At 33.8% G+C, this 20451-nt stretch overlaps 1 protein-coding gene across 1 annotated transcript in view; it reads left to right on the top strand.

The window, feature by feature from the left end:
• The window catches only part of LOC128206097 (myotubularin-related protein 9-like), a 49231-nt gene extending 29213 nt beyond the window's left edge, over positions 1–20018 (top strand). The window contains exons 9-14 of the mRNA XM_052908265.1: positions 170–272; positions 2928–3066; positions 5791–5875; positions 14131–14300; positions 15879–16006; positions 19011–20018. Coding sequence (XP_052764225.1) covers positions 170–272; positions 2928–3066; positions 5791–5875; positions 14131–14300; positions 15879–16006; positions 19011–19104 — 719 coding nt within the window. The 3' untranslated portion in view covers positions 19105–20018. The remainder of the gene's footprint in view (positions 1–169; positions 273–2927; positions 3067–5790; positions 5876–14130; positions 14301–15878; positions 16007–19010) is intronic.
• Positions 20019–20451: the final 433 nt, after the last annotated feature.

The raw sequence follows: 20451 nt of genomic DNA, 5'->3' as shown, positions 1-20451 counted from the left end.
GGTGTACTCCTCTAAGAAAATTTAAAACAATGCCTACCGTAGTCCAAAATGTTGCATTTTGGTGTATTTTATAAAAAGTTTCTCCTACATTGTATATTGAAATAAAAAGTAAACTTGGTATCTAATCAAACCAATTTTTATTTTACCTAATAATATCTTTCCTCTACAGCTGCGTGCGTGCTTGTCCATGGATCTGAAGGCATGGACACAACCCTCCAGGTGACATCACTGGCACAGGTCATAATGGATCCAGACTGCAGGACTTTTACTGGGTAAGAAGTGTATATATTTTCTCTTATCAGTGAAATATAAATGATATTGCACTATATCACTGTAGATACAGTGTCACCCTTCATGACAATAAAAAATTGACAATTGCTGAGGGATTTCAGAATTCTCTAAAACATTTCCCTATATATCATCACCTTCCTGCAACAACTCAATATCTGCTTCAATTCCTATATGCATTTATTGTGTTATTGCACTATGTTGACGATATATGCTTTCAGTGTTTTTATCAATGAAATAAAAATGTTATTTCACTGCTTTACTATTGCGACCTTACATGTATATGCGACCCATTTATGACAATAACAGATGACAATCGCTGAGAGATTTCAGAGATCTCTAAAGGTTTCACTGTATATATCATATGCTTTCTGGTGTTTTTATTAGAGAAAAAAAAGGATATTTCACTGTATCACTGTTGTGACCCCTTTTTAACATCTCATTTTTTGACAATCACTGAGAGATTTCAGAGGTCTCTGAAAGGTTTTCTGAATATATTACATGCTCCTGGTGTTTTATTACTATTAGTGAAATAAAATTATATTTCACTGTATTGCTTTTGTGACCCCTTCGTGACAAAAAAATGACATTTGCTAAAAGATTTCATAAGTCTCTGAAAGGTTTCACTGTACATATTATAATTCTGCTTTCTGGTGTCTTTATTAGTTAAGTATTATTTTATTATTTTCACTGTTTCACTGTTGCGACCTTTGATGTGACCCCTTCGTGACAATAAAAACTGACAGTTTTTTTTTTTCTCATTTTTCTCAAAAACTGACAGTTGCTTAGTGAATTCAGAGGTCTCTGAAAGGTTTCAATGTTGGTGCTACATTTAAGGATTCAGGGCAGTTGCATTGGTTGCAATCAGCCTTGTGAACATTTAAAAAAAGGCTGTCTGCAACTGATTTGGTGGCACAGAAGGTTTCCAAGAGTTTTATTTTTATTGTAGACTATTGTAGGTTTTCACTGGGCAGCAATTGTTTAGGCCAAGACAAGATTGTTGACCCTTTTGTAACCTTCTAGTGACTTATCTATGATTGATCAGTGATGAGGCGAAGACTGACTGATGCTTCATTGGTGACTAATTGCCGAAGTGTTGCTAAAAAAACCATTTAGTGAAAACTTAATAATGCACTGTTTTACTTAGACATAGAAGAAAAAACAATCTCAGGATATTCCTTTAATATTGTTTCCATGACAAGAGAAATAGTTCCATGCGTCAGTTCTTGAAGAATCCCTGCCAGCCAATGAAAACCTTTCATTAATGCCATGGACACTCACCTTTTTTATGTTTTTGTACTCTGATTACAAGGAGAATTGGTTTGTTGTTTTCTCATAAAATGTGTGAAATTTGATGGCAATATGAACATTGCGCCAGTATTCTTGGCTTTAGAACTAACCAGCAAAATATCACAAGAAGTATCACACTGATATCAAAAGGTAGAATAAAGTTTTCTTTATTTTCTAGCTTTTCTGTCATAATTGGCAGAATTTACGAGACTCTCGTACTGTGCTTATTTCCGGTGTTATTATTATATTACCTTTGTTAAGACAAGAAAAAGACCAACCTTTTCATTCAGTCAATTTATAATAATAGGATGGTGACCTGCTGGGTTTTGTTATTAATTAATTCAATTTCTCTGGTGATTTTATTTCATGATAGTTAACCAAACATGAACTTTTGATTCATTTCGATATTCTCAGTTAAAAAATAATAATTGGCAGATTATTTTGGGCTAATTTTAGGGTGGAATACTTGCTCTTTCTCCTCGTCTAAAAGCCTCCATTTATCAAAAAAAAAGCTCAAATTCTTCCCCAAAAAATCATTAATATTTCCCGTACTACCTGAATTTCTCTTTCTTAGAATTTAAACCCACAAAGTCCTCTTCCCAACTCTAATGAAAGTTTTTCCATTGTAGACATTCTTCGCGAGAATATGTGTCCTTGTTGTCCGCTCAAAAACTTTAGAAGCCTTTGTCCAAAATTTATCACCAAATTTGGTCTGTTTGTGTATTGGCATCATGTCTTGGACAAGTTTGATAACCAGCCATATCACTTTAGTCACTTAAGAGTCATTGCCCTTTGTTTATAGAATGTGCCATAAATCAGTCTGGTTCGATAAATAACTTTAGAAACCATTAAACAATCATCACCAAATGAGTCAAAATTTCGAATGGGCGTAATATCTTATATCTTGGACAAGTTTTAATAACCAGCCATATTGATTAAGTCACTCAAGAGTTATCAGCCTTTATTTATAAAATAACCTATAACTAGTCTTATCCAATCAACAATTTAGTCCAATCATCACCAAATTTGGTCAGAAAATTATTTTGAAAAAAATCACTGATTGTGTGTCATTAATCAAACAGCAAATTCTTGGTATTTTTCTAAAAGAAATATACCAGCATTATAAGAATAGGTCTTGTGACTGGCATCTGCATTATACCTTAATTTGCCCTGAAAACGTGTGAATGATACATTTTCAGGGCACGTGATTTGTCTTTTTTTAAGTGTTGCGAAATCACAGACACACATGTCTGTTATACAAGTGCATATTCTGAAGCTTATACAATTGTACTTAAGCTTATACAATTGTACTTAAGCTTATACAATTGTACTTTTATTTTTTATGTCAGGTTCGAAGCATTGATAGAACGGGAATGGTTACAAGCCGGTCATCCTTTCACAGACCGATGTGCGAAATCGGCACATGCAATCACAAAACAGCGCCAAGAGTCGCCAGTTTTTCTCCTGTTCCTTGATTGCGTCTGGCAGGTATTGATATATAATTTTTACTGTTATTAGAAAACTTGAGAATTGGATATTTTTTATACATTAGAAATCATGTGGCTTGTAAAAACCTTCATATCAATCATTTCCCTGATTTTTAGCTCTACTGGCCAAAGGCCGTGCATCTGTAATCAATTTCTTGTTAACACGATACAGTCTTCAGTTTTGATTGTATCTCGATGAAACTTGTATGAAGCTCGGTTCCTTTCGAAAACCAGCCAGATCCGCCCATGCATGCCTAGATAATGGGCTTTGAAAGTATAAAAAATCAGTGCGTCTGTAAACAATTGCTTGTGAACACCATACAGTGTTCAGTTTTGATTGTATCTCGATGAAACTTGTACAGTATCTAGATATCCATTAGAGCTCTGTTCCTTTTGAAAACCAGCCAGATCCGCCCATGCATGCCTTGATTATGGGCCTTGATAATATAGAAAAATGCTATTGTGTAAATAATTGCTTGTGAACATGATACAGTGTTCAGTTTTGATTGTATCTCGATGAAACTTGTACAGTATTTAGATATCCATTAGAGCTTGGTTCCTTTTGAAAACCAGCAAGATCCGCCCATGCATGCCTAGATTATGGGCCTTGAAAGTATAAAAAAAAGTGTGTGCGTCTGTAAACAATTGCTTGTGAACCTGATACAGTCTTCAGTTTTGATTTTATCTCGATGAAACTTGTACAGTATTTAGATATCCATTAAAGCTCGGGTTCTTTTGAAAACCAGCCAGATCCGCCCATGCATGCCTAGATTATGGGTCTTAAAAGTATTAAAAAAATGCTATTTTTAGCTAAGTCTATTTTTAGCCAAGTCTATATGAGCGAAGTCTATTTTTAGCCAAGTTTACATGTAAAGTCACAATTGCTTGTAAATGTTTGTTCAAATTTTGCCCCAGGGTTCACAGGTTTGGTATACTTAAATTGGTAAATGTTAAAAACCTTTTTGCCTGAAACAGCTATGCAGATCCTTGCTATTTTGAACAAGGCTTTCATGTTTCCTAGAGACTTATTTAAGAAATATTTTCAAAATCTTCTTGTTTCAAACCACAAGGCCCATACCTTTGATATTCGTTGTGGAGCATCATATGATGACCGTCTAGCAAAACATTTGAAATTATGCCCCTAGGGCAAAAGCTGGCCCCACCTTTTTTTACTTACTTTTTAATTTTTAAAGCTACAGCAATGAAATTTTGACCATGTGCAGTTTTGCAAACGAGCATCAATGTTGTCCTCGGATGCCCTTGACTTTGACCTTTTGACCAACTGTTTTATTTTTAAAGCTACAGAAATGAAATTTTGACCATGAGTACAGTTTTGAAAGCAAATATTTTTTACCCTCAGATTACCTTTACTTGGCACATATTAAAATAGTTCATGCAACTAATCTGCTTACAACACTTTCTGTCCTCAGATGTTGAACATGCAGCGTCCTTTAGCTTACCCAAACACAAAAAGTGAACTAATTTTGTTGCCTATTACTCATACGTACATGCTCTGGATTGAAAATGACCACAAGAGCCATGCCAGTAGAGCATAGGCCCTCTTGGGCCTCTTGTTTACCAATACTTGCCTAAGGGGAAAATTGATGATGAGATTTAAAATTAATTATTTTCTTACCCAACTGGTGTTGCAGGATTTATCAAAGAGTGGTCATGTTTCTTTGCCATAGTAGATGTTTCATATTCAGCCAGATGCCACACACATAAAAGTCATGTCCCTCGGGCTTAAAGGGACATAAGTTTCTATATTTTATAGGGACTGACATGGAAAACAATTTTATTTTTGAAATGTGAATAGATATACTTGTCGCAATAAAAAAAGATCATCATGCGTTCCAACAGAAGCTCTGTTGTTGACATATATTGAAAATATTTAAAGAAAATACTAAATTTTGCTGCAAACCATTAGTAACACTGTAATGTGATTTAAGGTCAACCTGTCAAGCACGCCTAGCTATATTGGCTCCGCCTCCCAAATATTATAGTTGAGTTCACTTCTCTACTGATAGCATCATAGCAAACATGTAATTTTAGAAGTATTAACATGCATAGTCCAATAGCGTGTTGAATCTTTATTCCTTTAAACCCTAAGACGTTACAAACGCTATTTAAAATTTAATGATTTTAGGCTAAATAGGACAAAATGCTGTTTTAATGAGTATCTGCCAATTGCTGTTTGTTGTTGGTTAATAAAAGTTGGTAAGATATATCAATTTTAACAAAGCTTGAAAATTATTGTTTCCATCATAAAATCTGTTAGGGAATTCTTTGAAGCCGCTTGGAATATAAATTCCAATTACCTCAATTTTATGTCATGTTTTTGTAAGATATTAATTGCAAATGTTATATGAGTTATGCCTCATAGATGCCATTAACAAATGTTTTCTTACAGAATATATGCTTTTCTATCACGGTATATCAATTTTATGAGTACAATTTATCTAAATATATTAAGAGAAAAAAATCAGTATAATTAGTAGAATCTGTTTGGGAAAACATTTTTTTTTCTCGATTTTTCTTCTCAAAAGTTTCAGGTTTTTTTCAAGTTTGACATTTGTAAGGTAAATGTTTATTTTAAGCAAAACCAACCTTGTTATAATTATATATCCTTGAATATATTACTTCTCTATATTTGCTTTATATTGGCCATGATTAGGACTTGCATGTATAAATTTGTTGTTCTTAAGTAACAACTTTCCTATTGCAGATTTGGCAACAGTTTCCATGCTCGTTCGAATTCACAGAAGACTTCCTGATCTTGTTGTTTGAACATGCCTACTCTTCACAGTTTGGTAAGTTGAGTAAGCTTACAAGATATTCTGGTAGTGAGTTAAGTTAGCTTAAAATATAGTGTGGTGGTAATTAAGTGCTCCAGCCAGGATTTGGAAAGGGCAGGGTGCTAGGTCAGAACAACACTATTAATGCACACTGAATGAGCACTTGTAAGGGCCTAAGTTCAATTCTTAATGTTTATGTATTGTAACAACTGATAGTTTGTTATGAATACCTTAGCTGTTATCTTTACTTTAGTGTCAAAATTATGTATATTTATTATTTTGCATGATAATTCATTGCTGTGCTGCTCCTGCTAATTGCACTTGTGTCACAGTAGGGGCCAATTTCCTGTATATTAGTTTATTGGCTTAGGGCCATTTAGGGTCCAATATTATAATGAAACCTCCAAATTTGCACAGCAGGATACTCAGATTGGAGATTTGATAAAGGGCACCAGGCAATAAGATAAAGATCAACAATACACAGAGGTTGTGTACTATACAACGATTTGGAGGGGGGGCACTTATAGAAGGCTTAAACTTGGCTTTTAAGATTTGTTTTATCAAGTAAGTTAAAGTATAGCTATAAGATAGCAGTGCTCCAGCCAGGATTTGAAAAGGGCAGGGTGGAGTTTTGAAAAGGGCAAGCTACATGAGTCGTGTAGAGGTTGGGGGGGGGGGGGGGTCCACCCCTGTCACAAGGAGTTGTTTTTTTTTTTTTTTTTTTTTTTTGGGGGGGGTCTCCCCCTAGAATTTGATTTGTTTTTATACTCAATTTAAATCATTTTCCATGATTTTCAGATTTATACAGAATGGTGTTGTTGTTTTTTTCTCAAAATTTAGAAGGGTGTGTTTTAATATAAAAAATAAAATTTGTCTTTTTGTCTGTGGTAGTATGATTGTTCTTGTTTGGCATCTTCTTTAGTGCAATGTTACGTATTTCTTTTAAAAGTTTGTAAGATGAAGACAAAAACAAACACAGTTAAACATCAAATAAATAGATCCACACAAAAAAAAATGTAGGGGATGAATCTTAGTTTGGTACAATCGGGTTTGGGTACGAATGTTACATTCAGCCTGTTTGTTATTTAATTGTCTTTGGTAAAATAATGTTTAATATGCTGATGTTTTAGAATAAAATAACAATAAAAATCACTACCCTGGTTTAAAAAATCACTTATTAAACATAGAACATTGATTAAATCGTTCTGACAAAATGGCGGTTTCGGCGAATTTTGACAAGATCGTGGACATGATAAGTAAATACTAAATAAAGCATCAACATAATTTTGTGGATTACCAAGAAATTTTCATCATGAATATTTTATAAATAAACTTTCAAAACATTTACTGAAAAGGTGATGTATTTGATTGTATTAGCGCCACCTTTCTTATGTTTACATATCGGCAGTGACCGTCTGCTTCAAATCAACAATGTTTAAAATGACAAGTCTCATCTGTACAATACAATAAACAATTATTTTAAAAGATTTAATTGTGCTTCACAACATTTTTCACCATCTCTTCGCATTTTCTATCACATTTTACGAACTTTCATCATTGATTGAACGAGTTCTCAATGTATATTCAGATTGGCTGACATTCAATAGGCATGCCTCCTGCCGATGTTTCCCTATTTGGCTCTTCCTAATTATCGGATTAGTAGATGACCGATTATGAATACACAGGTCGTCTGCTCACTACACAAATACACAATTAGCTGTCACATGACTTGTTCAAGGCACATGGAAAGATGAAAGGGCAGTACGGCATATTTTAAGCAATCAATCGGGGCATGGTGATACCTAGCGGGAACACTATTATCACAAGTATTACATAATTTGTCTCAATTATGACAGCGGATTAAGGGCTGTCAATCCTTTATAATGATTTCAATAGTAAAAAGGGCACTAACGGGATATTTGGGGCTAATAGAGCATTTGTGAAAAGGGCACTACTCAAAAAGGGGGCAGGGTGGTAAGAAAAAGGGCACGGGCGCTGCGCCATTGAAAAACGGGCTAGCTGGAGCACTGCAGATAGCCATGTTTGAACATTTCAGCCAAACTCGTATTAACCACATGGCTGGAAATAAATACTGTTAGCTTTACTTTCAGTCTCTTGAAGAACTTCTTGCTACTGTATGGTTTATAGCTAGGACTGAGTATCAATTTACAGTATTAATCATGAAAAACTGTATGATTTTTATAATGATTTACAGCAATATTTATCAACTGAACAATCTCTTAAATAATTAACAGCAATAATTAATAAACTGTATGACTTATATAAATTAAGGGCAAAAGCCGCCAATCTTCAGCTGGAATGAATTGTTTTTAATCCTTAAAATCAAAACACTATAATCAACATTTAGGGCCCTGTTTCTATAAAATATCTTAATCATGCACCTTCAGCTGCTTAAGAGTGTTCTGGTACACCCAAAGTGTTATAAGGCGAAATTTATATGATAAATGTTCTTATGAGATTTTTATTGAAATGTAGTTTAAGCCGAAAACAGGATTACCCCTTGAAATTATTATTGATTGAATGATATTAAAAGATTGGATCATCAGAGACATACAGACAGTTGAATGACAGTGAAGCAAATGAGAGACTTATAAACAGACAGGCAGGTAGCTCAATTCCCAATTCAATTCAATTTATTTAATTGATAAAGGCCTCCGGCCCAAGACAACATATTATACAGATACATATATGTACACAATGAGTGGAAAAGGGTTATGACAATGTTAATATTCAAACTTCTAAGATACAGCTTTACACAAATATTACATGCAAGCAAATAATAGTTGAGAATAAGCATGGTTCGAAAATAAATAAATAATGTTAGAACTGTCAAATAAAAGTTATTAGAATTGACTATGTGAATCAACCAAGTCTTATCAATAATTAATTATTATATATCTGTTAATTACGTATTTAGATGTCAGGAATATAATTATAATACATTTACCAATACTTAAGAGATTTTAATTGTACAACTATGGTGTTTGTATTTTAATACTAGTATAATATGCTCAAATTGTTTGTCTGGATATACATACAATATACATTCAACAATATAAAACAACATTCAATTTAATGCAATTATATAGATATGGTGAAGAGGAATTGTTAAAACAAAAACAAAAGATTTTTACATTAAAGAACGGACACTAATGCATGACATTGTAACGCAAATATAATAACAATTGTAATTAGGTTGTTTAATGTTGTTTAAGTAAATTTACAGACATATACACATATTGATTTTCCATGATTATAAATATAAAAATTTGTAAATGGTATTGTTGAAAACAAGACTTACCTTGTCTTATTGTTATTTTACTAGAACACATGTCATAAAAAGTATATAACCTGATAAGACACAGATAGACTTATTTGATATTTGAACTGATTAACAGAACAACTATGACAACATAACCTAACGGTAAGACACCATTACTGCATGGAATTATATCCTTTACCCGACAGCCTATTCGAAACGAAAAAATAGATTGTCAATAGGAAATAATATATATTTAAGACATATATATATATATATATATATATTAATATATAAAACATTCGGCTTACTTCAACATAAAAAGTGTATTATATTGCATCAAATCATATTTATGACCTTTGTAGCATTACTATGTGGATCTCTGAGTCGAAATATTATAATATTAGGTATTAAATTCAAGACAATCTGATGATAGATAGTACTAGATACTAAAATAGTATAGTAATTTTCAAACTATGGTCACAATTATGAATCTAAAATAATGCCATTAATAATACATGAAATGAGGGAAACTAAATACATGACTAAAATGCTTCAACATGTAGAGTACTACTACTGTAATGCTCGTGATATACCATGTATATTTCCAACTGTTAAGAAAACATTTTTTTCTAATACACAACAAAAGTATACATAAAGGCACATATATAACATTATGCATTTAATTATTATCTGTTAAATACAACTTCCTATATTTCATAGCATAAAATATGAACATAGATACATTTAATACAATTTGTTCATTTCTTGAAGACATCAGTACAGTAAATTTGTTAACAGTGGGATCAGTATAATATTTACTAGGCAGGTATTTCAACCTTAAATCATTGTAGTGTTGGCACTTAAACATAAAATGGTACTCAGTTTCTGGTTCTATATTGCAGAGTTTGCATATGCGTCTGTCCCTTGGGGTGCTTATATATCTACCCCTTTCGATTTCTAAGTCATGAGAGGAACAACGGAAACATGCCATCGCATTTCTAAATTTTCTTATTTTTACAATGTCTAAATAATTTTCATGACACAAATTATCTTTGAACAAAGAGTAATAAGTTAACTTAGGACTGTCAATAACTGCAGAACGCCATTCCTGCAAGTACTGGTCTTTCAATGTTTGTATAATACGTGATATAAACAGTTTTTCATTGTTCACATTTTGCTCTAACCACACATAGTTATAACCATTTTGACATAAAATGTTCCTTACATTGGTTACCCAATTTCTGTTGCCAATTTGGTCTTGCAAATATAATAAATCATATGCTTTCCTAACAAATCTATAATTAGGAAGTTTAATTATTCTCATCCAATATTTCAAAACACGCTTTATAGCGATAATAAACATGGGAAAACGTCCACAATCACCAAGCACCGGAAAGTTCATCGTATGTTTTGGTATGCACATATAACGTTTGCAGGCATATAGTTGTACTTGTTCTGTTGGTACCATCCTTTCTGCACCCCAAATTTCTGCACCATATAACAAGATTGGGACAACTTTAGTATCAAATATTTTGAAAAATGTAGATTTATTCATTTGTCCATAGTCATATAGTCTAGATAAAACAGTTAGCAACACTCGTTTTGATTTGAAAGCTTGATCTGACGCCATCCTATTTAAAGATAATTGTCTTGTAAGTAGTACCCCGACATATGTAAAATCATTTACAACATCTAATAACGTCCCTCTATAGTTCCACTTCTCAAATTTAGACAAGGTACCTCCATTCTTAAAAACCATAATTTTAGTTTTCTTAATATTGACATTTAAACCAAACTGATAACAAAATTCACTTAGTGCATTTAAAAGGCGTTGTAGACCACACGGAGTGTCAGCAAGCAAAGCCAAGTCATCTGCAATGAACACAGAGTTTATCTGGGTAGTGTCTGGAAATAGCTGTATACCATTAAATGCCGGAGGTTCAATAAGCTTGATAAATTCATTTATGAAGAGAATGAATAAAACAGGTGACGCTATACATCCTTGCCTCAAACCAAGAGGGCAGTTAAAACTTTCAGACAATGTTCCATGATTTGCGCGAACCCTCCCCTTCACTGACAAATACATAGCTCGAAATGAGGAATAAAGTTTTCCATGTATACCGTTGGTCGACATGACATTAAATAACTTGACTCTGTTTACAACATCAAATGCTTGTTGGAAGTCCACATAGGCCACGTATAACTTTTTACCAAGTGTAGATAATTGTTTATTAACAAGAGAATGCAATATAAATGCATTGTCGACAGTCTGGTATCCTTCTCTGAAACCTGATTGATTTTCACTTAGCCTATTAAATATATTAATGAAAAATGTAAGGCGCCTATTTATAATGCCAGTGTATATTTTGCCCATAACATTCAACAATGAGATGCCTCGATAATTGTCAGTTACATCAGGATCACCTTTTTTGTATAATGGAATAATAATTGTCTCACGCCATTGACTTGGGTATGTTCCAGTAGAAAATATTCGATTGAATAATTTTCGCAAAACAGGCAGTAAGTAATTCAGGCTATATATAAAACATTCTGGTACTAATTCATCGCTACCTCCACTTTTACCATTTTTCATATCTTTAATAACGGCTATAATTTCATTGTCCGTGATAGAGTCATTAAAAAGTGCATCCGTTAATTCACCTGTATATACATCATCTGGATATGGTAATTCACTATCTTCGAGAGTCAAACTCTGAAAGAGACCTTCAAAATGATCTTTCCATTGATCGATAGATATATTTTCTCTTCTGGATTGTTTATTAACAAGACGTTTAAATTTTTGCCAAAATGTCTGACCATCAGAGCAGCTATTTTCAAGATTTATCAGTACATTACTATTAAAATTGTCCTTTTCAGTTTTACAATATTCCCTATACTCGTTTTTCGCTATTACATAGGCTGATAAGTTGACATTTGTTCTTTCACGACGAAACATTCTCAGTGCCCGCTGCGTCTTATACTTTAATGTTTTACATGTATTATTAAACCAATTACTACTTTTCTGTTGTGTACTTTTAAATGTCTTTAAACAAGTCTGACTGCATTCCTTTATCAAATCAGTTACAGTAGACACTAGCGTATCTATATCAGTTAACTGGCTTTCAAGCAAAGAGTCAATTTCATTATAAAGTTCATCAGTAAATACATATGACAGTTTCTCTTCAAACGCATTACAATTCTTCTGATTGAATACATATTTCTGTTTTATATTTGAAGTGGCGGTTGTATGATGATCTGAGTTACATGTATAACATTTAAGATGTACTCGAATAGGTAAATGACTGGATTCAGAACGAGTTTCAATCCCGAAGTCATTTATAGATTTAACTATATTATCCGTATACAGCAAATAGTCTATAACACTGCAACCATTATGATTAACGAATGTAAAATCTCCGACATTCTGATCCTTAAATAGTCTACCATTTGCTATTCTGAGTGTATTCACTTTACAAAAGTCAATAAGCTTTACACCAAAGTTATTAACATGTTTATCATTTGACATCATGGGACATATGTGAATTGTCTAATAAATCCTCTACTGTTTGCAATTCTGGTATATTCCTATCAAAAGTAAAATAGTCCATTCGATCTCCAGTACGCGCATTAAGATCTCCCATAAGTAAGAAGCTTTCACTAGTCTGAATATCATATTCACGTAACGTGCTCTATAGTAGGTCAACACCAGAGTTATCTTTACCTTCATAAAATGGAGAATTAATAGGTGGTATATATGCAAAGCAAATGATAAGATCTTCAAGCAGCCTTACAGATGTCTTGTCAACTTTAAGAAATATGGCAAAGTCACATTCTTCATATATTCTCGAGATATAACGTTGATATTCATTTCTGTAATATATAATTATACCTGCCATTGCGCGGCCACGTGTACTATTTCGTATTGCTGGACAAAAATATGATTTAAAACCACTTCCAAATACTGGAATTTCAGATTCGCTTTCTATCCACGTTTCAATAAAACATACTATATCGAAGTTTTTAAAGTAACTGATAAAATCTTCATCATAACACTTGCTTTTAAGACCATCAATGTTCCAGGATATTATTTTCAAGTCCGAATAACTATTGCCCTGGCCTTGGCCGCCGTCCTATATAATAGGTGGCATATGTGTGTCCGTTATACTTTCAGCTTCGCCCATTTCAACATTAGTATTGTCCGAGGCATAATCTCCAGTCGTTGATTGGGCCGGTTGATCTAGCATTCTTCTTGCTTGTTTAACTGCACGTTCTGTTTAGATAAGGCATTTCTTTGAAAATCAAGCTAGATGTTAATTAAACATACTTCAGACTATGCTGAGAGTTACCTTACCACAAGACTGTGTAACTTTAAATACCACAAGTCTATGTTGCAAGCTAATCTAACCCCTTTGCACTTGGCTTTAGGTCATACTCTTGTGTAATATCATGCTAACAAGGACAGATTTTCTCCACTGCTTAAAGTGACACTCTTATTCAAAATCAATGCATACACATGTATAACAAACAAAAATTTTGAGTGATAAATCTTATACTACTAACTAAATAATGCATTTATAGAAAATATTAATTACTGGTAACAAGATTGTATCCATGCGTTTAATAGCTGAAAATGCACAAATATTAATTGATTGGTGAGTGCTAAAAGATTCACTGTGATCTTCTATCGTCTCATAAGGTAGAAATACAATGTTTTCTACACCTTTCTTTTAAATTAAACTCCGAAACTTTCATAAGAACCATTCCACATTTATTCATCCTATTTGGTATATTAAAACAATTGTATTAATTTTGGTTAATCTTATTTGGGAGTAAAAGTGCATCTTTAAGATCAAACTCTTGTGTAACATCATGCCAACAAAGACTGATTGATATAATCAATTACAAATTATTTCACAATCATTTTATTTAATGTGGAAAAAATAGCATTAAACTGAACTAAAAAAGAATCTCTCTTACAACATTTCAGGAACCTTCCTGTGCAACTCAGACTTGGAGCGGCGATGTTTGAAATTAGAGAGTCGAACTGTCTCACTCTGGTCTTACCTAAACCGACCAGAAGTGTTAGGACGCTACATCAATCCAATGTATGACCCCAACCCTATGGTGATATGGCCCTCAGTGGCCCCTCAGAGCCTGGTAAGTTTATATTGCCCTTGAACCTACCGAGAAGTGCTAGGCACTACATCAATTTCATGTATGACCGCATTCTCATAATGATCTGCCTCTCAGTGTCCCTGACCCTTGGTCCTATCCAAACTTTGGCTATTTCAATTTCATGTTTGACATGAGCCTTGTCGTGGTATGGCCATCAGTGGCCTCTCAGTACCTGATAACTTTATATGACCTTTGGTTCTACCCATGTGTGGTAGTATAAGTATCTATCATGTGATTCCGGTACAGATAGAAAAATCCGACCCGAGGGCACGTGCGTAAGTCGATAACGAGGCTTGCCGAGTTACCGGCCACGCAGCGTGCCCGAGGGTCGGAATTTTCAATCCGGACAGGAAACACATGATTGATATTTTTTCTTGCATATCCGAATTTATCAATTTGTGGAAAAAATGACATTGAATAAGAACTTTTGTACAATTTATCCAAAAAGCGCGTGCGACCTTGTTTACTGACGTCATAGAGCGGAGTAATTTTAAATAACTAAAAATAGTGTATTATATGATTATTTATTTTCAATTTTAATTAAAAGTCTTGCAAACAAATATATTTGATTGCGCTTTATTGAAATGGCATAATATATTTTTCATAAACCATACAATAATATGAAATAAGAAGTGGCGCATTGTTGCGCGTGACTCATCTTACATGGGGTATGTAAGATGGGTTTTTCCAGCACTGGTCACGTGACCGGAAACACACGTCCGGTATGCAAGAATGCACTTTCTACATCAATTTCTTGTATGGCCAAGCCTCACGATATGGCCTTCAGTGGCCCCTCAGTACCTAGAAAGTTTATATGGCTGTTGATCCAAACTCAACTAGGGATATTTTAATTTCATATAATTTTATGACCCCTTCCCCGTGATGATATGACCCTTTTTGGCCCCTCAGCACCTGGTAAGTTTATATGACCCTTAGTCCTTAATCAACTGGGGCTAACCTAATCCTATGTATGCCCCCTGCCACTGATGATATGGCTTTCAGCCGATGTCTTGGTGTCATTGATGTTCTAATGTCTTTAATGATTACTGTTATGAAGAAAAATGGGTACCGGTAAACATATTCACATAAAGCTTAATGCAGATACTTGTTATTGTGTTATAATTAATTACATGTTTATGTTTATCAAGACCCACAAGTTATTGCAATAACTGTTGATGTATTTGCTGGGGTAGCTTCACGTATGCACTCGGGGCCTTCACATCATTCCCAGAAAATGTGCTTGTTTATAAATGGCTTGAAAACATTTCTACCGACATTGAAACATATGGCTTAATCAAAAGTTAAGATCATGGACTCCTCTAAATGGAGATTTGTTTCAGTTCAATATCAATTTTATTTCATCTCGTTAACCCCTAACTCTCAATCTAGTGATAAAAAACACTTTTGGTGATCACATCACTTGATATGCCACTGAGACAAGCAATCATATCATAACAGAAAAGCTTTGAATATATTCTCATTTATCTTAATACATATATTTATCAATTACAAGTCACATTGGTAGCAAGGCCAATCACTCATGTTTCTTTCTATTTTTAGTTGTTATGGAATGGGCTCTTCCTTCGTTCCCACATCAACCAGTGCAAGCAAGAAGAAGCATGGACTGAAGTTGCTAAGATCCGGCAGTATGACAAAGAGTTGAGGTCAAAGGTCACCAAATTGAGAAGGTATATTTTTGCATTGTGACAGAGTTGAGGTCAAAAGTCACAAAACTGAGAAGGTACATGTATGTTCCGGCAGTATGTCAAATAGTTCAGGTCAAAGGTCACAAAATTGAGAAGGTACATGTTTGTTCCGGCAGTATGTCAAATAGTTCAGGTCAAAGGTCACAAAATTGAGAAGGTACATGTTTGTTCCGGCAGTATGTCAAATAGTTCAGGTCAAAGGTCACAAAATTGAGAAGGTACTTGTATGTTCCGGCAGTATGTCAAATAGTTCAGGTCAAAGGTCACAAAATTGAGATAGTACATGTATGTTCCGGCAGTATGTCAAATAGTTTAGGTCAAAGGTCACAAAATCAACTAGTACATGTATGTTCCGGCAGTATGTGAAAGAGTTCAGGTCAAAGGTCACAAAATTGAGAAGGTAAAATTATTGTTCTGGCAGTATGTCAAATAGTTCAGGTCAAAGGTCACAAAATCGAGAAGGTACATGTATGTTCCGGCAGTATGTCAAAGAGTTCAGGTCAAAGGTCACAAAATTGAGAAGGTAAAATTATTGTTCTGGCAGTATAACAAAGAGTTCAGGTCAAAGGTAACAAAACAGGGAAGGTATGTTCTGGCAGTATGACAGAGTTCAGGTCAAAGGTTACAACATTTGTATGTTTTGGCTGTATGACAAGTTACAGCAGTATGTCACATAATTGACATGGTAAGTTCTGGCAGTATGACAAATAGTTGAGGTCACAAAATTGAGTACAGTCCTGAAACATGGTAGTGTGATCGATCATGTTCAACAGATGAATGATAATTTTGAGGTCAGTAGGTCAATGGGCACAATCATCCTGCCATTTGTCACTGAAAGGTTGTATGGTAAAAAGAGAACACTTGGACCTACAGCTTCAAACTTGGTGAGGGTGTTTGTTATGTCTATGTACTGTTAATCGTCTTTTTTTTACCTGTATGTCAACAGATCAAAGGTCAAATTCTCTAGATTGACTGCAGTCATGGTCATACATGTTTTACAAACATCTCTTGTTATGTTTTAAGCTTGCTAAACTTATTTAGGGTTTAAAAGCTATGTTAGTTTTGCTTTTGCTTGTAACAGAATTTGTCAGATAGAAATGAGAAGTTGTATGCTTTGACACTTTGATTCTTTCTTTAAAAACAGAATGTGTGTAAATGATCATCTCCCCTTTATTAAGATTCACAAAGTGTAGGTTAAGTATACATAAGATGAGAAAAAAAACATTTAAGAGAAAATATGTTGGATCTGTGAACAGCCATAAATTTCCCAATATCAAATGACATCAAACTCAGACAGGGGGAGACAACTGTTTTTGATTTGTTTCTAGTATTTTAATTTAATTTGTTTTCCATTTAAATTGAAAAGTTGTATAATAAAGAAAGAGAGAGAAAACTGTTTAACTTTCTAATTGATAAGGTAAAAATAATAATATTTTTTATGTATTTTATATTTGTTCAAGAAATTAAGGGGCTTTTCAATTCAATTTAAAGAAAAATACTTTCTTGCTTGGTTTTTGTTTCTCCTAAAAATGAATTTCAATTCTGAAAGATCAAATTGGTGAATTTTAGATTATAATTCTGTTAACATTTCCTAGAATAATTTCAAGACAGATTCAATTAATTTGAAAACCATTTATCAGAGAAAACCTTAAAGTTACAGAGCAACAGTCAGATATAGCAAAATTTAATTAATTTCTCTATAAAATTACATGTAATAACTTTCCCATACTATAATAAAAAGAATCATCCACCTTTGCAATACTAACTTATTTCTCAATATACAGACTATTACTGTAAAAACAAATGACATGTCATAGGGATTTTTTAGTATAATAATTGTGATGGATTATTGCTTGAAATAACATAATATTTTCTCTCATTAGAGTTAGCATTATGTCATTTTAACAACAGAACATTTTTAACGAGTTTTTAACATTTCTATGCCCCCCTTTGAAGAAGAGGGGATATTTTGCTTTGCACATTTCTGTCCCACGCTAGACCAAAGCTCTTCGGTTGATCACTTGACAGTGCCTGTTCCTATGGCCCTCAAACTTGACATGAAGGTTGGATGTCACTAGGAGATGACTCCTTTTTGTGTTGATTCTGAGGTCATCAGGTCAAGGTCAAAGTGACCTTGAACCTGGAAAGCTTGTTAAATAATGACTCAACAATGCCCACACCTGTAGTCCTCAAACTTGACATGAAGGTTAGGCATGACCAGCGCATGACCCCTATTGTTTTGGGGGTCATCAGGTCCAAAGGTCAAGATCACACTTAAATTGAATGCGAAAATCTTGCTGATTGATAACATGAGAATTCCTCTCCCTCTTCATTCTTGCAACAATGGTATGGCATTACCTAAGAGAATGAACCCAAAGATCTCTATATTTAAAAAAAAAATCACATCAAAGGTCAAAAATTTATAATATTCTACTTGTATGTAATGATAGTTTTTCCAGAATGTCAACTGTAAAACTCCTTGAATTTGGTAGCTATCCTCAAAATATAATTCTATTTTGAAAATCTAAAAAGTCATGAAAAAGTACTTGGAAGCTTTGAAAGATGTTTTTAACTTTAATAAAAGGTCATTGAAACAACAATTGTAAGCCATTGGCTATTTTTTTATGTTTTATATTCAAAATTAATTATTGAATTAAGTTTTGTAAAAACTGCAAAAAACAACAAGCAAAATAGTATTTTACCACAATGGCCATGGTTTATCGATTAACACAGTGTTTTCTAGAAGCAGAAATACTGTTGCCTGAATTTTGCGATTCTCACAATTGATATTTGATATATAATTAGTGATGAACAAATAACTGTTGGTGAAAATGTTGACTGATAATTCATATCAGTTTGATCTTAACTAATGGTCCAACTGATGGTCATGATTTGCACAACTTGACAAGAAAGTTTTATATTTTATACTTATTTCTTTGTTGATATGTTTATGAACAAATGACTTGAATGGTTGTTTTTCTTACAGACATTTAGTGTGTTTAGAGAAAGAGGCTACAGCTGCAGGAGTTATCCTTCCTGCAACCCTGGACGGGGATGTGAACGGTTGTGTGAAAAATTAGAAATATGTGAAATTATACACAACAGTTACCAGACAATAACCCTGTGATTGAAATTAGCACAACTCAGCAAGCATGACACTAGTCTGGTAAAATGCTTTTCAGGATTTCTCAAATGTTGGGTTTTAAATATATACATGTACATGTTGCAAGTCTTGTTTATGTGTATATGCCAACCAATAGCGTAAGAATTTGGATTTGTATATCCAAAGTTCTAATTCTAATGACTGAAATCATTTTTAAGAATGGGAAATCAGTCCCTACATACATATATATATATATATGTCAAATTAACTTTAAATTTTAAATATTTTGTTAGTCAAATCTGGTACAATACAATTCAGTTGTGTCAAAAAAGACACTATTTTGTTGCATACCGGACGTGTGCTTCCGGTTAGGTGACCAGTGCTGGAAAAACCCATCTTACACCCACCATGTAAGATGAGTCACGTGCAACAACACGTGATTTTTAAAGGAACTATTTGACGTCAATTGTGTTTTAAAATTACTGCGCTTTATGACGTTACTGGTAAACAACGTCGCACACGCTTTTTGGTGAAATGTACAAAAGTGAGTTTTCTACGTTAATTTTTCCACAGTGTTAATTGTAGATATGCAAGAAAAAATATCAATCATGGTTTTCAGGTATGGAGCGAAAAATCTGACCCTCGGGCATGCTGCGTGGCCGGTTACTCGGCAAGCCTTGTGACCGACTTTTGCATGTGCCCTCGGGTTGGATTTTTCTATCCGCACCGGAAACACATGATAGAAACTTATATTATACAACTGTAAAATGATATTCTGCATTATATTAAACTTATTTGAATAACCTAGTGTATTAACACTATTTAAGAAATATAACACACCACTGAGGGTCATATGGCATTATAAGGACCGGCCAGTCAGCCACCGAAGGTGTTCATGGACCGAGGCGTTAGCCGAGGTCCACTCACTTTCCGGGGCTAACTGACCGGTCCTTATAATGCCATATGACCCGAAGTGGTGTGTTATATTTCTTATATTATACCGAACACTTTTCATTACAATTCAATATTTTTAAAGCGATTTAAATGTGTTTTATTGAACAAAGATAATAATGTTTACTTGGGACAAGATTTCGCCGTTGTGAAAATAGCAAGCCGCACTTACCAATTGTATGACGTCAGTGGTCCATATTACATTTTTGGCCAGGTCCATACCGGCCAAAAATATAATATGGACCGCTGACATCATTAAACTGAATTTTCATCAAAATACAGTGTTATACGGACCGATCCAGTTTATATGTACATAGAAGGGACACATTTATGTGAGGTATAATATTGTAAAAGAACAGTCAGTCCAAGTTAT

The sequence above is a fragment of the Mya arenaria genome, chromosome 10, assembly GCF_026914265.1.
Source record: "Mya arenaria isolate MELC-2E11 chromosome 10, ASM2691426v1".
Taxonomy (NCBI): domain Eukaryota; kingdom Metazoa; phylum Mollusca; class Bivalvia; order Myida; family Myidae; genus Mya; species Mya arenaria.
Note: the sequence above shows the minus strand (reverse complement) of the source record. Positions and strands in the feature narration are given on the sequence as shown.